Consider the following 19,958-nt stretch of genomic DNA (forward strand, 5'->3'; position numbering starts at 1 on the left):
GGATGAGGAGAGTGAGACAGTTGTCATGCTGCTCTTAGTGGAGCATCCTCTCGACATCGAGATGGCACCACTTGCGACGATGAGCATAATGCGTAATCACGAAGCTAATTACATTACGGTCCCACAGCCCCTCAAAAAGCACATTTAAATCATGTACTTGGAGAGAGTGTCAAAGCACTGCTCACAATGAAAGTTGATGTCCCACACATTCTGACGGTAATCCTTTCACACCACCGTGATACATTGTGACCCTACTTTGAAATTCTACAAAACATTTACACTAGTTTAAGCCCTACTTTGAAACCCTAACCACATCTAAAAACACGACTTTGAAACACGTAGCCAAGTTCAAACCCTTCATTTGGAGCACAAACGCAAATGTAAAACCCCAAGTGATTTCTGATCCACCCCTTGTATCAAATCACATTTAGATTGAGCAAGTGTACGTAATAATGATCGGTTAGTGCATAGGTGTCAAACTCAGGTCCTGGAGGGCCGCTGCCCTGCATGTTTTCCAAGTCTCCCTGTTGAAACACACCTGATTCAAATGAACAGGTTCAATTTCAGGCTTGCGCAGAGCTTGCTGATGATTTGATCATTTGAATCAGGTGTGTTGCAACAGGGAGACTTGGAAAAAATGCTGGACAGCGGCCCTCCAGGACCTGAGCTTGACACCTATTGGTTAGTGAGAAGATTTTTTTTCTCTTTGTTTTCTTCCCGCCCTCCATTTGGCTTGTCCAATAGGAACACCGCAATGTACGGCTCGGACCAACCAGCAACGAGAGATGCTATTGAATGGAAGTTTTGGACTTCGGGATAGATCGAGTGAGATCAGAACAGTCAGTGAGACTGTCACACGGACGTGAAATGTGTGAATGTGTGAAGAAAGTACAACGAGCAAATCAAATTCCCCCAATATGGTCTTCTCTTAACACGGATTCGGTGTTTGTAAAAAGGGGAAAATAAGAAGCTCTCTCTCTCTCTCTCTCTCTCCACCCCCAAGTGTGCGTCGAGGAGCTTGGCAGGTGTTCGCTCGCGAGGGAGCTACTGGCTTCGCTCAGTCTGCGCCCTGAGCTTCAACAGGGTGCCGGCGGGACAAACTTTGACGATCACAACCCCGACAGGAGTTGACAGAAGCCTGGAATTTCACTCAACGGACGACCGTGAAGAACTGGCTGGTCCCGGGTAAGACGGCGGCGGCGGTGGCGGCGAAAAGGGCACCCGTGACGCAGCGGAAGAGCGTGGATACCCGGCGGACGAATCCGCTTTAAAACAACTTTTTCCCGCTTTCTGACAAACTCTTCACCTGGTCACAAAAGCCTCAAACCGACCGACTTTGAACTGAAAAGCACAACGCAAGATATTTCATCGTTCTCGAACCTGTTGTGCCATCAGGGGTGCCCGCCGCTTAAATCCGAGGAAGGCGACCCCTTTGCGGGGATAGTAAACCGTCTCGCTGCCACGAGCTACTCGCTCACTTGGAATGTAGTACTAGTTGGGGAGTACTAACCACTCGGTTTAGAGCGTGTGCTGCACGTATCTCGACACTTGGACTGTTTGAACTCATCGAATCAATTACGGAATTGATCCCTGGTGAGAGGCTTAATTTCCGCCCTTTTTTAAATCACCGCTGGTTTTCACAGGAGATCCTGGACAAAGTGGGATTGGGAGTCAATAGCGGAGAGCAAGCCGATAAGACAAAAAAAAATATTACAATACAGTTAAATGTGTTAATTTAGATCGCAGATCAGTGGAAGTGAGTTGCACCGGCCGGCTTGGCGATGGAACACACGGACTCCACCGCAGCACGTCCACATCGCCGGGTGCTCTAACCGTGAAGTCTCGCTGACCAGGTGGCTCCGCTCCTCGTCCCTCCACAGCTGACTTTTGAACCCCGAGGTCGACTCAAGCCATCAGCCGTGAGCCGTATCAGAACTTTCGGATCTGGGAATTGGGACTTACTTTTACCGGGAGTGGACACGGTTTCCCCGAGGCTCACATGTTGGGATTTTGCCGGTTCAGAGGCTCCCCGGAGGTCGCTAAAGGATTCTCCCCAGGGAGTGTCGGGATGATGCGGAGAAGCCGTCGGGCGTCTGTCTTGCTCCTGCTGCTGCTGCTTGGCTGGAGCTGCCACATGTTGCACGGACAAGGTAAAAGAAAAAAAAAAAGCCATGCACCTCTGTGATGTTTATTTTAAGCATCGATAATACTGCAAATAAAGTGCTTGATCTGTGCAGTTAAAATGATCTGGCTCTAAAATCTGCCGCCTTGCAAGTACATGTAGTAAACTTGAAGTATTGTGTCGTTAAAAACGGTATAAAGATACAGTTGCCATTTTCATTATTCCCTATGTTTCACTCTGCAACATTAACCAAAGCCTTGTTTTTTTGTTATGCAGAGTGATGTCTGCAGGATTAAAATATTGTTTTGGGGAGAGTTCCAAGCATTGATAATCCCCCCCACCCCCTTTCGTCAATGACCTGTTTAACCGAGGTCACCAATTTGACACGAGCAATACAAATACAGTTCACACATAGAAACCCAGCGCTTACCCATTCAGTTAACTTCATCCTGTTGCGCAACTATACAGGTAATTGTTAAACACAGCAAAGCGCAATTGATCAGAGGTTGGTAAAGCAATGATTGAAGTGCGTTGAGCTAATTGTGGCATTTCATAGGGTTACATGTGTCCATGCCGTTCAGCGAGTAGGATAAATCTGTGCGTGGTGGGGTGTTGGGGCGGGTGGATGAGTGGGTCAGACTGGGTAAAACAAAGAAGCAAAAGAAAAAGGTCAAGCCGGTGTCAGCACACAAATGTTCTCTGGGTCACACAGATGGTGCGTGGTGGGCGAAGGCTGAGACGTGGGCTCGTGAGGAGGAGGGAGTTGGAGGAATGTGTGTGAGGTGTAGGGGTGGGGTGGTGGTGATGGGGGTTTGAGCTATTTGTGAATGTTCGGAGAACTCGAAGGTGTCATTGTGAAAGAAACAACACAAGGCAGTTGGGGAAGGTAGGGGGGCGGTAACAGGTGGGGGGGGGGGGTGCTTGTATCGGCAAAATGGGGAATACGGCTCTGTGGCGCGCCTGCAGTTTAATCGATGGCAGCGGTGTGACAACACGTCTGTGTGTAGCTTCTCTTTTCTTCCAGTCGACACACCGGTTGTCTTCACCGCTCCATCCTGGGTGTTGAGGGAGGAGGTGTGAGGCGGAGGACGGTGTGGCCGCAGAGTCAGCGCTCCGCTCCCCACTCCCTCCTCCTCTTTGCGATGTCACAGTCTCAGCACCAACGTCAGCAACAGCACCCAAGTTTACCCACAAACCTTAATTGATGTGTTGCCATGGTCTGAAACCAAGTGCAGTTTCCGCCAAGGGGTTGGCGGATAAACCCTGACTGAATCCGCTTTATGCCCAAGTCTTACTTTTCAATCCATTCTGCACTGTAGCATGGAAGAAGGCGGGCAACTCTTGTCAACTAATCAACCACTCGTGTGTGCCGCTCTAATTGGCACACTCCCCAAAGAGGGGTAATAAAAGAGAGTAAGGCTTCGGCTGGATAATTTGAGTCCCTTTAGAGTGTGAATGCGGTAAAATGTGGACTGAGCTGACCAGAACTGTTATCGCTTGGTGGAAGCTTGGCTGAAAGGGGGATTTTTCAAACATGAGACCTCACATGACAAGGAAAAAAAAATCACATATAATCCGATCACCGCTGACAATTGCAAGTGTCCCACTCTGAAGCAGAAGTCTGGCAGATTACAAAGACTGACCTGTGAGAGGTAGTAGGATGCCACAGAGCAAGAGAAGAAAGGAGGTAGTGGAAGAAGTTGAGGACGCTCACCTAACTGTTTGCTTATCCGGTGTATAGCGGCTGTAAACTCTCCTTACCATCATTATTGTGGTTAACGTCTGCGTGAAACAAACACTGAACACAAGTGGAGGCAAAATGCTCAAATCGAGTAATACAGACTGGACGCTGGGTGGTCTGACTGTCACTTCTGCCACTTGAAACTGATGCCTGGTGCCGGTTGGCAGCCTTTTATAATTTCTGGTGATCTTAAGCAAATGTTTCTTAGAAGCCATAGTGCTTGAACAAGCAATGAAATTGTACAGAAAGAGCACCATAGACCACAGATGTTAGCATTAGTGCTACTTGCCTCTTATTATCAAAACTGTACATTGCCGCGCCCCACTAAAAACACGAGATGAAGAGTTGCACGTGCACGAGACATGGAACAGTGGTACTGAACTGTTTTTCAAAAGCCTTTTCACTACTAAAATGTGTGTGCAGCACGAGGGAATGATGATGATGATTTTGATAAACACACGCATGCAAATGACCATTTTTTGAGTCCCCCCAAAAACTATATTGTCCATTTTTTCTCATTGAACGATAAGTCAAGAAAGTAATTATTGTGACAGTTCTCGGTGGGATGTCTCCTCCTCCCTGATCCATTTTTAACACATTATACTGCCCCCTGGTGGCCACCTCACAAGAAGGAGCAGCACAATGTCTATTAAACCAAAGCAAAAAGAAAAGGGTCGATCTTTCTTATTATAAACATGTTGGAAACAATTTTGTGCCGTAGTTGAGTCGATCGACAGCGTCACTTGGTCAATCCAAAGCTTTTGATTTTGCAGGTGTTCCGAGCCCGCTATCCCCAGCATTTATGAGGACATATTATTTTCTGTGGAGATGGATGAAAATTCACGAGCAAAGGTTGATCCTACTGATCTTTCCATCTCGCTCTCTCTGTTTCCCCATAGACCCCCCTGCGCAGTCAATCGATCTCCCACACCCTCATAAATGCAAGGCTTTATATGAGCGAAGCCTCGTCTCTGGGAGCACATTTAAATAAGCTCATCGATCTTTCATTTTAGAGTTTAAGTGACGGGAGCATTTTACTGTCTCTCCTCCCCAGCCCTCGCCACCCTGTCTCTCATCCGTTCACCTCTACGCTTTCCCTCATTTTATTCTGAATTTCGCCCCCCCTCCCCACCCAATGTGTCATTGAGTAGGTTCAGCCCCACAGATGTTAGACTGATTTACTTTTCCGGCATGGATACTTGCCTCACTCACTACTTTGCATTCAGGTGATGATCATTAAGTTTCATCGACAATGTTCATCATTTTCTATGTTGCAAGAAGGATAAACCCGGGGGGGTTTACCCCCCCCCCCCCACCCAAAAAGTGCGGTGAAACAGGAGGCTTGGACATTGCCAATACAGTAGTGCCCACTGTAAATTTACAAGACCCTTGTCTTAATTTGGCAGCATTCTTTTTTTTTATTTTTATTTTTTTATTTTTTTAATGAGTCCTGGCAAGGTTGCATTTACAATTAGTCAGATTCCTAAAGTCAGCTGAGATTAACCTAACAACAGTGACACCGGTCGTTTGCTTTCCAACAGATGTCCTGGTTACTGTGCACTAATGATAATGGTTTATAAATAGACCAAGTTTAATGAAAAAATACGACTGGTCGTTGTTAATATTCCTAACCTTGGCCAAGGTAACGGCGGCGTGTGCCTCTGTGCTTCCCATTCCGGAATGAGTTATTATTCAGCCATTAGTTGTGTTCGCAAAAAAAAATCTCAAAGTGGTGTCACAAAAGACGTATTTCGAATTCAAACTACAATTTATGCATGTTCCCCCTTGAAGTAATCCACCCTGGGATTGAATACAGTTTCCCAGACTTCTTGAGGTAAAGACGTCAACCACGACACAGGTAGCAGTCCTAATCAAGGTCATTAAAGACACCTATATCGCACCAGCTGTTGTTTTTCATGAGAGAGAGAGAAAAAGAAGAGGTATGGCGCTTATTTATTCTGGCATTTAATTGGGGTAGGACTTGAGGAGAATATGACAACACATAATTATGTCATGTCAAACAACATTTACCTCTACATAAGCAATTTGGTCGACTGTGTCAGCTTTCAAATTTGCTGTTGGGTTATCTGAAAAAGGGATCAGAGATATGGCTCTGGGCCAAAAATATTGAAAAGCATCAAGGTATTCGGAACATTTACTGATTGTGAGTCAACGCTTGCAAACACGGCCAAGGTCATCGTTTCGATTGACCGGGTATGATAAGGTATCTGACGTGACGAACACCTTGATGTTGGATGTGACATGGACCTTCACCATCATTGGAGCTCACCGGGCAAAGCTTACGTGACGCACTGTCAAAGACAGGAACGTTTGCATGGTGAGCCTGAAACATGGCGAGTCCTCAAAAAGACAGACTAGCGTGCCGCATTACCGTATTTTCCGCACTATAATGTTCACCTAAATGCATTCAATTTTCTCAAAAGCCGACGGTGCACCTTATAATCCGATACACTGTGTATATGAGTCAATATTCAGATTTCTTGAACTTAGTATTTTAAATGTTCTGCAAAGTGCTTTGTAATTTATGCAGCGGTTGTGAAAGCACCATATAAATAAAGCTGTATTGTATTATATTCCCTTTAGCATGGCTCCATCTAGGTGATGCATAACGCAACCCCAGCAACTATGGTAGCTTCTATTCTATGTGACTTATAATGTGGTCCTACATATAGTATGAAAACCGTTTTAAAATAGGCCATTCATTGACGTGCGCTTTATAATACAAAGCGCGTTATAGTGCAGAAAATACGCTACTTAAACACATGTGCACACATCACGCAAATACACACATCACCACACTCATAAGCCTCAAACTGTTAAAGCAAAGATGCACATTTACTTTCCTGTGTTGTCATGAGGACAATGCAAATTAGAGCGATCATCTAAGTAATTAGACCGCCCCCCCCCGTTACTTTCTTAAGTTATCTCCTCCACACTCTTGTTTTTGTTTGATTTAGAATTGTTTTGTAATTTTATCGACCTTTATCTTTCTTATATTCCCTATTGAAAGTGATGCACACAGGATCGTGTTCTCAATTACTAGAGGATTGAACCGAAGGCTCTGTGGTAATCTCCACCGCGGATAGCCAGGTACTATATAAATCCTTTCCCTGTGCACCCACACTATCCTATGTTTTACTTCCTTTCAAGTAGTTTGAATATCTGAGACCTCGGGGGTCACACAGGAGGCAGCGGCGTGTATGATTCTGTGATCGATGTCTGGGTTAAACAGGTTTAAGAGAGAGTAAGGTCCCCGGTGGACTCCCCTATTTCTTGTCCGTCAGGAGCAACAAATCACCAAGCCTCTGCAGTCACATGACATTTTATACGTTTTTTGTTGTTGTTGCGCCTGCGTGTGTGTTTCTCTTCGTGTGTTTGTGCACAAACGGCAGACTACGGGATAGCTTTGTGCAGGATGTGAGATGTCAAATTTATTCATAGCAGAGTTTTACCAAGTAAAGACGGTTTTTCGCCTGTGTGTTACGTGATTCAAAGGCAGGTGCACAAAAAAGGCTACTGGTCTTCGTAAATTGCATTCGTTTTAATTGGTTTTCAGGGCAGATTTGTTAATTTCTATTTGTTTTCGTTTTTTCAAAAACAGGTAGTTTTAGTTTTTTTTAAATGCAGTGTTTTAACTGCGTGCAAGATGAGAAAAAAAACATGACTAGTATTTTTCAACAAAAATAACATGCATTTCAGGGCACAGTTTAACAAGTCTAAGCTGCAGTTGGGCGTGCATCCCCCGCAATTACACAAATATCTTTGAATTGTAACCCCTTACGGAGTGTAACCCCTTACGATAAGGAAACTGCAAATGGTTACGTTCATTCAACGTTTCAATCCGGGCAGACTCGAATTCCATCTTACCATTCTAGTCATCTAAAAGCAATGTAAATAGAAGTCTCACATGTCGAGCTGACCTTCTCTGAGAATTTTTAGACAGATTTAGGGTATACAGTATCTTCATGGCTTTTGTAATCACTTTTGTGACAAGGAAACCAAAACAATGATCCCATCAGAGAAAAGCTTATTTACATACAAAATATTCATGAGAAATGCAGCAGTCTCATCTGGCACGTGTTTCGGACCATCTAGAATAGCTTGAAAAAGCTCAGCCAAGGCTGCTTTTCCAACACAAATGATCTTGTCCACCCAATAGAACAATATCGAAGATGATTAAAAAAAATTAAAATGGACGTGGCATGTAACCTTTTAGGATGGACGCTGGTGTCGGCACACTTCGCTTCATTATAAAAACAAACGGATAAGATAACTTGCATGCAATACAGTAAAACACTGCCGATGGCTAAGTCACTCAACATGCATATACGCTCAGTCACAGATACTACAGTAGGACTTAAGTAAGTTAAATGGGCAAAAATACCTTCAGCTCACATGCATCTGTTAATAATGCTAAAATCTATTTTTATTCCATTGTTTGATGAGTCAATGAGATTATCTGTAGCATACTTGATTTTTAAAAATATACAGCCGCAGCTCCAGTTTTTAGCCCATTTTTGATCTGTTTCTGTCAATCGGTCTCATTCGCACTCAAAACATTCTGTTCGTTGTCCGAGGAAGTGGCAACTTGGTTCATCCAAACAAACGAATGACTTGCAGATTGCCAGCCGTCGTGTGCGTACTGGAAATTGGGAGCATTTGCAATTTGCAAAATGGATGTTCCGACCGTAGCAAATTCAGGGATGCGGAGTGTTCTGATTCAAATCCTTTCCCTTTGGAGAACATTGGAAACATCACAGGTGCACCCTTCCATCACCATCCTTCACTTGGCTGCCCATAGCAAATTCACATTGCTCAGCCTCTGCATGTTTCCCCCCCCCGGCCCCTTTTTTTTTCTGAAGGCTTCTGTTGCGACTGTGATGCTCGAGCGTCGCCTCGGCATCGTGAACCAACAGTCCCCGGGTATTAGTGAGTTTGTGATGACATCCAAACCGGTGTTACATTTGCGTGATTGCCTATTCTGTGTATTAGAGATCTGCGCTTTGCTTGGTCAGTACACAAGCTGCGCCCTTCTGCAGGTGCGTGTTCCCAGTGCGAAGCGTTTGATCCGCCACAGGTGTTTGAGAGGCAGACTGGCTTCACATTAATACGAAAGGGTGTGTGTTGTGGGTATCACTTCTATAAGCTCCAAGCAAGAAAAAAAAGATCCTTTTTGATGTCACAGAGGAATAAGCAGGAATTGCTTTATGCGCGTTTCTGGCCAGAGATTTTTATTTTTTTTTTAAAAACCTGTTCCTTTGATCTCGACGGGAGGAGGGCTTCGCTATGGCAGGTGGCTCCAGACTTGACATGCAGAGAAGACATGCATGTGCCCGTGGGGGTGCCCACATGCATGGGTCAATGGCCAAATGAAAGCAAACGTGCCTGCGTTTGTTGTGTGTGTACAAAGCGCTCCTTAATGTTATTAATGTGTGGATATCACGCACGTATGTTTGCTGTGTCACACGTCGTCTAGCGTCTGTTACTGAGAACTGACAAAATATGACAACCAAAAGCCAGGGTAGTACTGAGGTTTTCAAATAAGTTTGTGGCTCAATGGACAGACAACATTTTTCATTCAACCTAGATTTTAGATTCTAAATGAATAATTAATAATAACCTAAAAGCTGAGAGTCGGCGCTTGGAATTGAAGCGTATTGGGGCAGGAGAAGTGAACAAATCTGGCAAGCACAAGTACGGACGTCTTTGCTGTTTCACACAGAGAATGGCATTAAAGGTCAGATTGCAGGCCCAAGTCTGCTTATAGGCTAGGCCGGTCCTCCCTGATGACCGTGACAGACCTGTTTCTGCCTACCCTGTACAAAAAAAAAAAAACATGGTCCGTCTGTCATGAATACGGTGATATGAAAATTAGCAAGACTGAACAACAACAACAAAAAATCCCATCTTCGATCTTCCACTGCTGTGGAACGCTGGGAATTGAGTAGTAATCCTGCGTGCATTTCCGCAAATGTGCAGGTTGTGATCGTGAGATGGCCGTGTCAGCTGTGTGCAAATTTTGGCATATCATAGCATTCATTGTTGGGCAGAAGAAGGCGGACAGTTGTTCTCCCGGTCAACAGACGAAGGGTAGCTTCAGTTTCACCATTTGAAGAGCGTTCCATAGCAAACATTTTTAACCAGCACTCAGAAAAGAGTGACTGAAAGCGGGCGCGGCTCTTGTTCGAATATTTGGGGACCCACAAGAAGTGTACGGTACCATAAGTGAACCATACCGAGCAGTAGAATTAAGACTTCAGTGAGACCTTTGCGATGAAGTAACTTGTCAAGGAATTCTTATTTTTGCATCGAGCATTTTGTTTAGGATGCGCTTCTCAGTTCGCGCAAAACCGCCTTCCCAAAAATGTTTGGTTGACTTCAATCTGATATTCCCGACGTAATGAAAGGGATGCTTTGACTGACACATTTTAATTTGATGATAATTAGAGGATGTTGACAGAAGAATGCGGTAATGAACGGCAAAGGATAAGATGAAACACAGAAGAGAAGGAATCATAAGTGAGTGTGGATAGGGTCTCTGAATTTTGGTTTGCGAGAGACGACGGATCGAGGCGAACGGACAGTACAAGAAAGAACCGTCACGGTGGAGGCAGGCCGAGATTCGTAGTCCTGACAGATGAAGGGAATTCATCCAAGACAACGCAATTAGTTTGATGTTTAATGGACTTGCTACATCTCCTCCCAACACCGTTTGTCTAATTCCTCCCCAGCTGCTGTCTACATATCTTTACCCAATCATTATTTTGCTCTTCTGCTTCTCTCGCGCATATTCATTTCTCTAACCGAGAAGCCCCGCTCACGTGGGCTCTTCTCCCGTTTTACCATCTCGTGGTAAAGTAAATGTGTCCCATCTCTCCCTCAGATTTACTGCCTTCCGTTTGTGTGGGAGGCGAAAAGCAAACAAATGAAAGCATTGGCGTGGAGAGGAAGGAGAAATTAATTATCCCCATTTGCTTGTTCAAGCAAACTCCTTGCCGCTGCGCCATGCAAGCAGCTCGCTTCGGCGTTTGCACAAAGACACGGACCCTCGTACGCTCAGTCATCTGGTGTTGTATTCCAACGTACGGGCTCTCGCTTGCTGTTGGCGTCGTGCTTGTTTGACTCAGCAAAATATCTTTGCCACTACGTTTTCAAACTACCGTGATATTGGCCCCACGGATAGGCTGTAGCTTTTTAGTCCTGAATGGGGTGTGTGTGTGCGCGCGCGCGCGTGAGGTCGTGTATGTATAGTGAAACCTCACTATTCATACGCCCCTACGGTCATAACAATGTGGAAATGGAAAATATGAACTTGACCAAGCTATGACAATATCACACCAGTGATGGCAAAGCAGAAAAGTTTGATGATAACCGCAGAGCCTGAGTTTAGATTAAGTGGGAGCCAAAGGATAAAAAGACTAGTGAAATGTAGTCTATTCTTGAATTTTCGACAGCACTTATCACCCATTTGGGTCGCTGAACTGGCCATCAGCCAATCACATGGTATACTGTATAAAAATTAGAAACAGTCAATCGGTCTTCAGTGAACATGCATGTGAGCTTTTGGGAGGTGTGAAGGAAGCTGGACTACCACGACAAAACTCCCGAAAATGAGATGCGGGTATTTTGCCATCCTCACGTTCTACTGTATGTGTGATTTTGAGTGTGTGGAACTTTCAAAGGCTGTTGAGTTGGCTGGCTGTTCATTGGCTAAACTTCCACCCGTCTGTGTTGAGTGACAGTGCGTTAGCCATATCCACTTATCTCATTCAAACGTATCAAAGTGTAGCACACGCCGGCATATCAGCCCAAAGAAAGTTTAATCTTTTTTGTTGAAAATAATTTAATATAATCTCCAGGATGCCGCGCTGCCCAACGGCAGAACAAAGGACCTAATTTAAATCCATCTACGTTGCTACTAGCTTCATCCTAGAGTGCTGAGCTAGTTTGTTTCTCAAGTCTGGCGTCCACCTTTGATAACTCCCTTTGGTTTGTTGCTAGCACGCTTGGCGGATGTCGGGCAATAGCTGAGGCTCGAGCCGGCCAAAATTTCCGATGGGATGACTACGACTCAATGTTGCGTGTCGGTAGCAGTTACATAAGTGCGCTAAAGCACATAGATAGAGCTGACACAAGTAGACTATCTTATGACAATATGTTATGATGCATTTTGACTCGAATGAGAAATAAAATTCTATTCTATTTTGGAGTTTTTATTTCTGGTGTCTCTCTCAATGCCCCCTCGTCGTTCTTTTTCACAGAAAACATGTTGAATATAATTTTTTTGGAAGATTTTTATGGGGGGTTAAAAAGGCAAATTTTTTCCCCTTCTCGTGCATTTCATTGGGTATCAATTTTTTTGCTGTTTGCGAGCCGAGAATGGCAAGGCTTGGCTGTAATTTTATTTTGCCAGTAGTTAACTTCTCTTCTAGACTTCAAACATTGCCCATGCGATTGTTAAAGATTTTATGATGGCCGTATTTTTTTCTATTTTTTTGTTGTTTGATTGTTTTTTTTGGAGGTTGACCCTCAGCCTTTGAGGTTCCACAGTGCCTGTGCTCATAGTTTAAGATCATGTGATCCATTACATGCATTTTCTTCCATCTAGGCTCGCTTCTGCCGCTGCATTTCAGTTCCACCGTTTATTGGTGTAATTTCAGCACTCACAATAGCCACCTGTCTGCGGTTACCGAAGGCCAATTTGTAACAGTCGTCGCTAAATATGTGTTGCAAAACAAGGTCCCATTTACTGCGCCCAAACTATATGATTCCTATAGTGACTGTAGCCTCTAATTGTTCTGTGAAATAATACGATTTCCTCTCAAAGGCAGCGCGTGTGGCTCTCGCTCCAACAATCTGCAGCTCCGCCATTCAGACGTCCTCATGCCAGGCAAGCAAGCCTTTCATGGCTTTTGTGTTTGCGCGTGTTGCATTTGGTGTTCTGTATTTTCTGCCTCGTATACTTCTTTGCCAAATTGACTTGATTAGTGCTTGCACACTCACTTTGTCTTCTTCAGTGGCTTATTGGGATGTCACACACAATGCGTTGTGTGTGTGTTTACCTTGTGTACGGGAGCATTTTAGCCCATTATGTTGGCGGATAATTGCCTTGTGGAAGTGCATTTGATTTGGCTTTTAAAGTACATCATTTGAAAGTTTCTTTGGGGGGGGGACAAAGTGAGCTCTTCAGTCCTCTTCACCTCCCCCTCTTTTTCTCCTTTGCTTGCTTACTCCTCACATTATGATAGTTCAGCCCAATGGTTTTCAAAATCTAATTAGTCTGTATCATGAATGGATTGGGCTTATATAATGGCACAGCTGGGCCTTTTTCATTTTACGCACAGGCACAGGCGCACACATACACACACACACACACACACACACTTGTGGTCGTTTTGAAGGAACTTTTCAGATCCCTTTTCATTTTACTTCTTGGTCTGAACTCACTCTCTTTTTCCATGCCGTCACCCTCGCCTCCCCCCATCGTGGTGTCGCGTAACTACACACAAACTTTCCTTTTTTTATTCCGTCAACTGGCCTCTTGCTATGGCTGCCCCCCCTCCTCCCATCCTGCCTTCACACACACATACTCCTTCCATTCTCTCTCATATTTTGATGTTCCTCTTTCCCTTTGGCTCCATACAAGGTGATCCGTTGCAGAGGGAAGGGGGGTGGGGGCTGGGGGGAACCATTAACTTCACCCTTTGGCACCAGCTGTCTGTCTGAGTCCCAATGACTTTGTCCTCTTTTTACCATCCGCGTGTGTGTGTGTGTGTGTGTGTGTGAGTGTGTGTGTGTGTGTGTGTGTGTGAGAACAAATGAGTCAGAATCGAGGCGTGTTTGGTGAATGCGGTTGGTAACCCAATCCGGGACGGCATGCAGTTAAAAGCATTACGTTACAACAACTGCCAGGCCTGTCAGCATTTGCGGGGGCAAGGATGGAAGGACACATGGGGTGTGGTAACTTATAGCCGTGCTTGTGTGTGCGCGTGCATGTTGGTGTGTGCTTTGAGGTGCGGTATGGGGGTGGCATTGTTGAGCAGTCTGTGATTATGGGGACCCAGAGTTGTTAATTTGTGTCATCGGTGTATAATTGCCATGGAGGCATTAATCAGACCAGAATAAATCATCCAGTCATCATGTAGTTATTCATTAGTCAAGCTCATTCGGACAATCACAGGCATGCCGGGGCCTGGAAATAGCAAATCACATGTTTCACTAGCCACTTATACATAGAGCCCCCCCTGCATAATTGCACCAGAAGAGCCGTAATAGAAGGCCACTTATCTGCATTTGCTTTTTTTTTTACCAAGAATCCAGCGCAAGTGGGATGCTGCTGCAAGGGTGTATCGCTTTTGACATATACACTAACCGCAATCAAATAATCAGATGCGCGATCTCGACGAGTCCTGTAGAGAATAAGATGGGACAGCCTTCAGTTGGAGTATTGGATGTCAAACTTAATACTGCTCTCTTGCCTTGCCATTTTGGGATTCCTTTAACACACAGATGCCTGCCTGTCTGTCTGTACATATTTGCACATGCGATTCTAAAACGGTGAGCGGACTTGGGAGGTGCAGATTTCTCATAACATGTTGAGGGGCAGCCTAAAGACCGGCTAATCTCACAGAGCATAATGTGCTCGCTGTCAACCAATCAATTATTAAATGGTCAAACAAGTCCAAATGCAAACACAACGCATCTTTTCAGGGGAGCCTTTAGAAGAGGCGGTGTCAACCGTATGGTGTTTATTCAAGATGTACCAAATGTTTTTTTTTTTAACATCACAACAGTCCTCAGTCTCCACATCAGAGCTGCCGTCTGATCTCGTTTGGCCTCGCCACCCAGCAGGATGCCAAACATTACATCATCTCCCAGCGGGGAAGAGTATCCACTACATGCTAACCTACAAATTACACAGGAGAGCAACATAAAATGGAGGAGGGCGGGGGGGGGGGGGGGACCACAGAGCTTCCCAGAGTGAAGTCCAGAAAGCTTTTGTAGATTGGTCCCTTTGAGACGCCACCGGTTGACTAAAGACGTACAGTTTAACAGTTGGTTGTGCCTGCCGGGACATTTATGCTGCATTTCTATGAATACTCAAGTTAGTCAAGTGAAGATTTACATATTTTGATTGGACCACTCCAGCCCAACGCAAACTGGCACGTTGTTGTTGTGACTTGTTGACTGAGTGCATCTGTTTTATTTTTTGTATTTTTGTTTGCTGCCTGAAAGCAAGCCATTTGCACATCTTGAGATAATCAGCTCGCTGGAAAAGGGAAACTGCTTGATGTGACTTAAGCGGAACTGCGAGGCGACGTACAGTAAATACCTTCTGTGCGTCTCCTAATGGGCTTGGAGTGATACCTTTGCATTTTTCACACAGTAAGTGATGTCAGCTTCACGTCTGCATCCTGAGTCAGTTTTTGAATTTCACTGAAAAGAAGACAGAAGTGAATGTGTTTGATCCCAGTGGCCCTTGCACATCCCATCCTGTAGACTTGGGCCCCATGTCTCCTGCTCTTAAGTCAACAGTCTCAAACTTGGGTCTTAAACTGGACAGTGATCTTAAATCGGACCGGCAAATTGGTGCCGTTGTTAAATCCAGCTTCTTTCATCTTAGGCAGCTGACTGAAGTAGAACCTCTCCTTTCTCATGAGTACTTTGAGACAGTAATTCATCCCTTTGTCACATCCCGGCTGGATTACTGAAATGGACTTTACTTTGGAGTCAGCCGATCCTCCATGAAGCGTCTCCAGTTGGTCCAGAATGCTGCTGCTGGCCTCTTGACTGGTACTTGTAAAAGGGAGCACATACCTCCTACTCTGGCATCCCTTCACTGGCTCCCTACACATTTTCTTCAGTTCTTTTTAAGATCCTATTATTTGTTTTCAAATCTTTAAATGGCCTCGCTCCACCTTACCTCTCTGAGCTCCTGCCCGGTTCCTCGGGTCTGGGGATCACACATTATTAGAGGTACCAAGAACTAAGCGGAGGCTCAGAGGGAACCGAGCCTTTTCCGTTGCTGGTCTCTCCCACTGAACATTCGGCAAGCCCCCTTTCTGCCTATCTTTAAAACTCGTCTCAAAACTCATTTGTATTCTTTGGCTTTTGACTCAGCATGACTCAGACTGGATCTTAGTTGGACTGTTTTTGTGCCTTCTACTGTCTTTGTTAATGTATTGTTTTATCGTTTACTGTTGCATCTATGATATTTGCTCCATGTACAGCACTTTGTATACAGCAGTGGTTGTTTTAAAGTGCACTATAAATACAGTTGAGTTATTGCGTGGGCCGCTCCTCTTTGTCTAAATCTTTGTGGCCTTTAGCAGTGATCAGATTAGCGCGCCATCCAATGCCATTTTGTGAAGCCTAAACAAGAAAATTAAATATAACAATAGACTCGGGTCAAACATCTCGATGACAGGTGTCAAACTCAAGGCCCGGGGCCCAGATCCGGCCCACTGCATCATTTTTATGTGGTCCCCGCAAAAGCAAATCAGGTGTGTATTTGCTAAAATCTATTACCGAATTTGTTATGTGTAGATCATGCAAAATGTTACCCGGTTTACACTCACTTTAGCAATTATTTAACAAACTATTACAGTTGACTTGACTGATTTCAAAACTAGTAATCCATTCATCTGTTGTGCACAAGTAATAATGCGATAAGCCGATGAAGCATTTTTGTGGTTTCACTGTCCTAACGGCCCTCCGAGGAAAGACCTAAAGCCAAAGTGGCCCGCGACAAAAATGAGTTTGACACCCCTGATTCGAGACATTTACAACGATATGACAACATAACCTCGAGAAGATACCAGTTCAAATCGACAATTTGGACCGTAGACATTTGCTTGTTGGAAGAAGGGATGGGCAAAACAAACCATTCATGGATAAATCTCGAAAAAGCAAGAAATTCATTACTCAATCGGATTGAGGTCGGGATAGCTTAGGATAGTAGCTAAAACAGCCATATTATTATTATTATTATCATTATTTTTGTAGCATGGTCCGGCGCACCCTCTCTCAAAATGGTTTGCTCATTTTCCAGTTGGATCAGACCGCTTTCTCATGACAGGTGAAAAAAAAAAAAAAAAAAGAACCGCACCGCAGTTTGGGTTCAACACGGTTTATTGCTATTCCTGTTTTCACAGTTGACTAAATTGCACCAAGGAGGGGGAAAAAAACACACACATACTACAAATTCAATTAAAATGGTGCGAGTGTGAGTTGTGAAACTACTCTTCAACACCACGACAAAATACCAATCTGTGTGTGTATCTGAGTGTGTGTGTGTGGCTGAGGTTTGTGTTTCTTTTAGTTAGCTTGTTAGCACTGCGCGAGAACCAAAGACCACTTTTTTAATTACAGCTCTCAGATAATAAAGAGAGGAGGGGAGGCGGCGAAGGAGGCTTGGTTTAATCTCACAGTTCGTTTCACCCGTTGCATTTGCTTTTATACTTCCTTTTAAAGACATAAATCGCCGATCACCCGGACGACAGAGAGCAGGAGAGAGATGGAGCCGAAGAGGGGTGGCAAACCGTTCGATTTGTGTAAGGTGTTATATAATCTTACCGTTAGGGCAATGTGTTTGTTAACAATGATTCATCTATTTGGTTGAAAGTCCAAAGAATCAGTAAATAGACATAAACAAATTGTATGTATCACTTTTTGTATTTCGCGTCCAAAAAAAAAAAAAAAGATCCAAAAACAACTCTAGTCCAGACCATGATCAAATACTAAACACCGCCAATTAGGACCGGCAAAGATTAATAAATGAGCTCACAAAATAATTTCAATTCTTCTGAATTCCTAGTCAAGCATATTTTTCTCACATAAAATAGCAATTACGCACGATAATAATGCTCCGCTGCAGCCTTTAAGTATAAATAAAATGTACTAATGCCCCTTAGGTCTGTGACTCATATTGTACAGAAATTCTTTTTGTGCAAATTTGGAAGATATCAAAATATTTACTGCTAAACATTTGAAAAGAAGTTTGGAAACTCATGAATAAAACTTCTGTGTCTGCGTATGTTTGGGTAGAAAAGGAATAATACATGAAGAAACATTCCGAGGCTCTCTCATATTCTAATAGCGACAAGGCAATTTTTGGTCATTTCCAGCCCAAACTTGATGGATAACAGATATAAAACGAACTGGCAGCAAAGTATCGCTCGTTATATCCCGAATGCACAAAGATTTTTCTCTGTGACACTTTTGCTGCTTTTCTCATTTGCAATTGAATTTGGACTTCCAAAATAAGCAAGCGAGTCAGCTGAAAGGGAAAAAAAAGTGTGTCTTAGTGGAGCCTCCTGCTCCTTCTTCTTGGACTTGAACCACAAATTTTTGGAGTGTGTCTAAAAGTCCATGTAGAGTAAATTCATACTTTGGTTTCGAAATGCATTTTACGTGTTTGAAGATAATGACCGAATCGTCGCGCTCAAATATGTACGTGCGGAATGGCTGATGAAGTATTGCCTGAAAATTCACCGATGGCATTTGAGATATTAAAAAGAGTCAAATAATATACGAACCTGACGAGGAATGCCAACACTCAGCTTCTTACGGTTGTCTACACGCACCCTCAAACTTTTCCAATCGGTTGCTAAGTTTTGCTGAAAAAAATTCCATCCAAAATATTGCATGGGTGAAAATTCCGAAAGTTTATGCGTCAAAATTACTGCGACATTTCGGTCTTTTGCCGTGAAAACGTAATTTGAATAGCACAAAACGGAACGTGGCTTGTCAGATGGGTAGTAATAAATGGGTGTAGTTAAGTCATCGTTTTTTTCCGTCATTTGTTATGGAAGATTATAGCAGCATTTAAAAATGATTACACAAGAGTGAGCCTGGTGACTCTCGGCAGACAAAAATGATTCCGGCACCTCACAGAACATTTTATTCTGTATTACTTTTATGTGTCTATGTCTATTAGTATATATTTATACTAATTTTTATGTGAATTGGGCTACTCGAACAATCAATAGGATCTAAAAGTATTTTAGATTTTATAACGGTGCGCGAAAGGTTAAGATTGTGGGGAGGATCATCAAGCTTTAAAACGGATCAATGATAAAATAGATATTTGCTTGCGTCTACGGCTTGGGGTGTAGTGATGCAACCTCCATAATTAAAAAAAAGAAAAGAAAAACAAGGGAGTTTTCCGATTTTATTTTTACTTTGCTGCCCTCCACTGTGGTCTGTAACTTTTTGTTTGTATTGTCCTGGAACGTTGCCTGTGAAGTTAATGAGACTTGATGACGGCAGCAGTTTGAACCGGAAAACAATTCATTAATTTTGAAATTGTTTTGAAATGAAACACCTTGGAAATCAACCAGCGGCACCGAACAGATTGTGGAGCACCCACTTTGGAGTTTCCACTCCTCTTTTCTTTTTTTTTTTTCCCCTCCAAACAAACAAAAAAAGACAGTGAAGCCAGAGGGTGATAGAGAGTCAAGAGAGTTAAAGGCGGGCAGGAATGTTGCTTTGCGTCCTGTGTAGGCTGCAGGACTTATTAATAGATACGGATATGCAGTTTATGATGCCAGGCTCCGTTCTGCACTTTTCTACTGTGGGTTGCGTTTTGATTGTTGTCGCGAGAGGCTATTCTCGGGTTGGTGAGCGTGTGGTTGCGTGCCTTTTGCACCTCGACCACAAACAGGAGTGTTAAAACCTCTCTGGCAGCGTGTGTCGACATTTTCACGTTGTCTCACCCGAGACAATGATGCAAGATGTTATGGCAGACATTTACACGCTGCTACTTGCAACCCTCCTACTCCCCAAGATGCCTGTTGTCTCCACCCATGCTTCTGATCCGTCTTCTTTTAATAAGAGGCCTCATGTTTAATAAAGAAACAGAATAGCAAACAAGGACAGTCAATGGATGGGGTTGGGGGGGGGGCACATGTTATCAATCCAGCAAAAAGGCACCCGTGTCTGCGCAGTGTCTCTTGCGTTTGGCTCCCTCCCTCCTCCGTGTGTAACTGTTCACCCCTCCCCGCTCTGCTTGCGCGGGGAGGTGGAAAAAATAAAGGTAATTGGAGGCAATTAACTTCAGAGATTTCAGCTCCT

At 44.0% G+C, this 19,958-nt stretch overlaps 1 protein-coding gene across 2 annotated transcripts in view; it reads left to right on the plus strand.

The window, feature by feature from the left end:
- Nucleotides 1-836: 836 nt before the first annotated feature.
- sdk1b (sidekick cell adhesion molecule 1b) overlaps nucleotides 837-19,958 on the plus strand; it is a 237,723-nt gene continuing 218,601 nt past the window's right edge. For both annotated transcript variants that reach the window (XM_052084701.1, XM_052084702.1), the window contains exon 1: nucleotides 837-2,150. In XM_052084701.1, coding sequence (XP_051940661.1) covers nucleotides 2,000-2,150 — 151 coding nt within the window. In that variant the 5' untranslated portion in view covers nucleotides 837-1,999. The remainder of the gene's footprint in view (nucleotides 2,151-19,958) is intronic.

Source organism: Hippocampus zosterae, chromosome 13 (assembly GCF_025434085.1).
Source record: "Hippocampus zosterae strain Florida chromosome 13, ASM2543408v3, whole genome shotgun sequence".
In the NCBI taxonomy this organism is placed as follows: domain Eukaryota; kingdom Metazoa; phylum Chordata; class Actinopteri; order Syngnathiformes; family Syngnathidae; genus Hippocampus; species Hippocampus zosterae.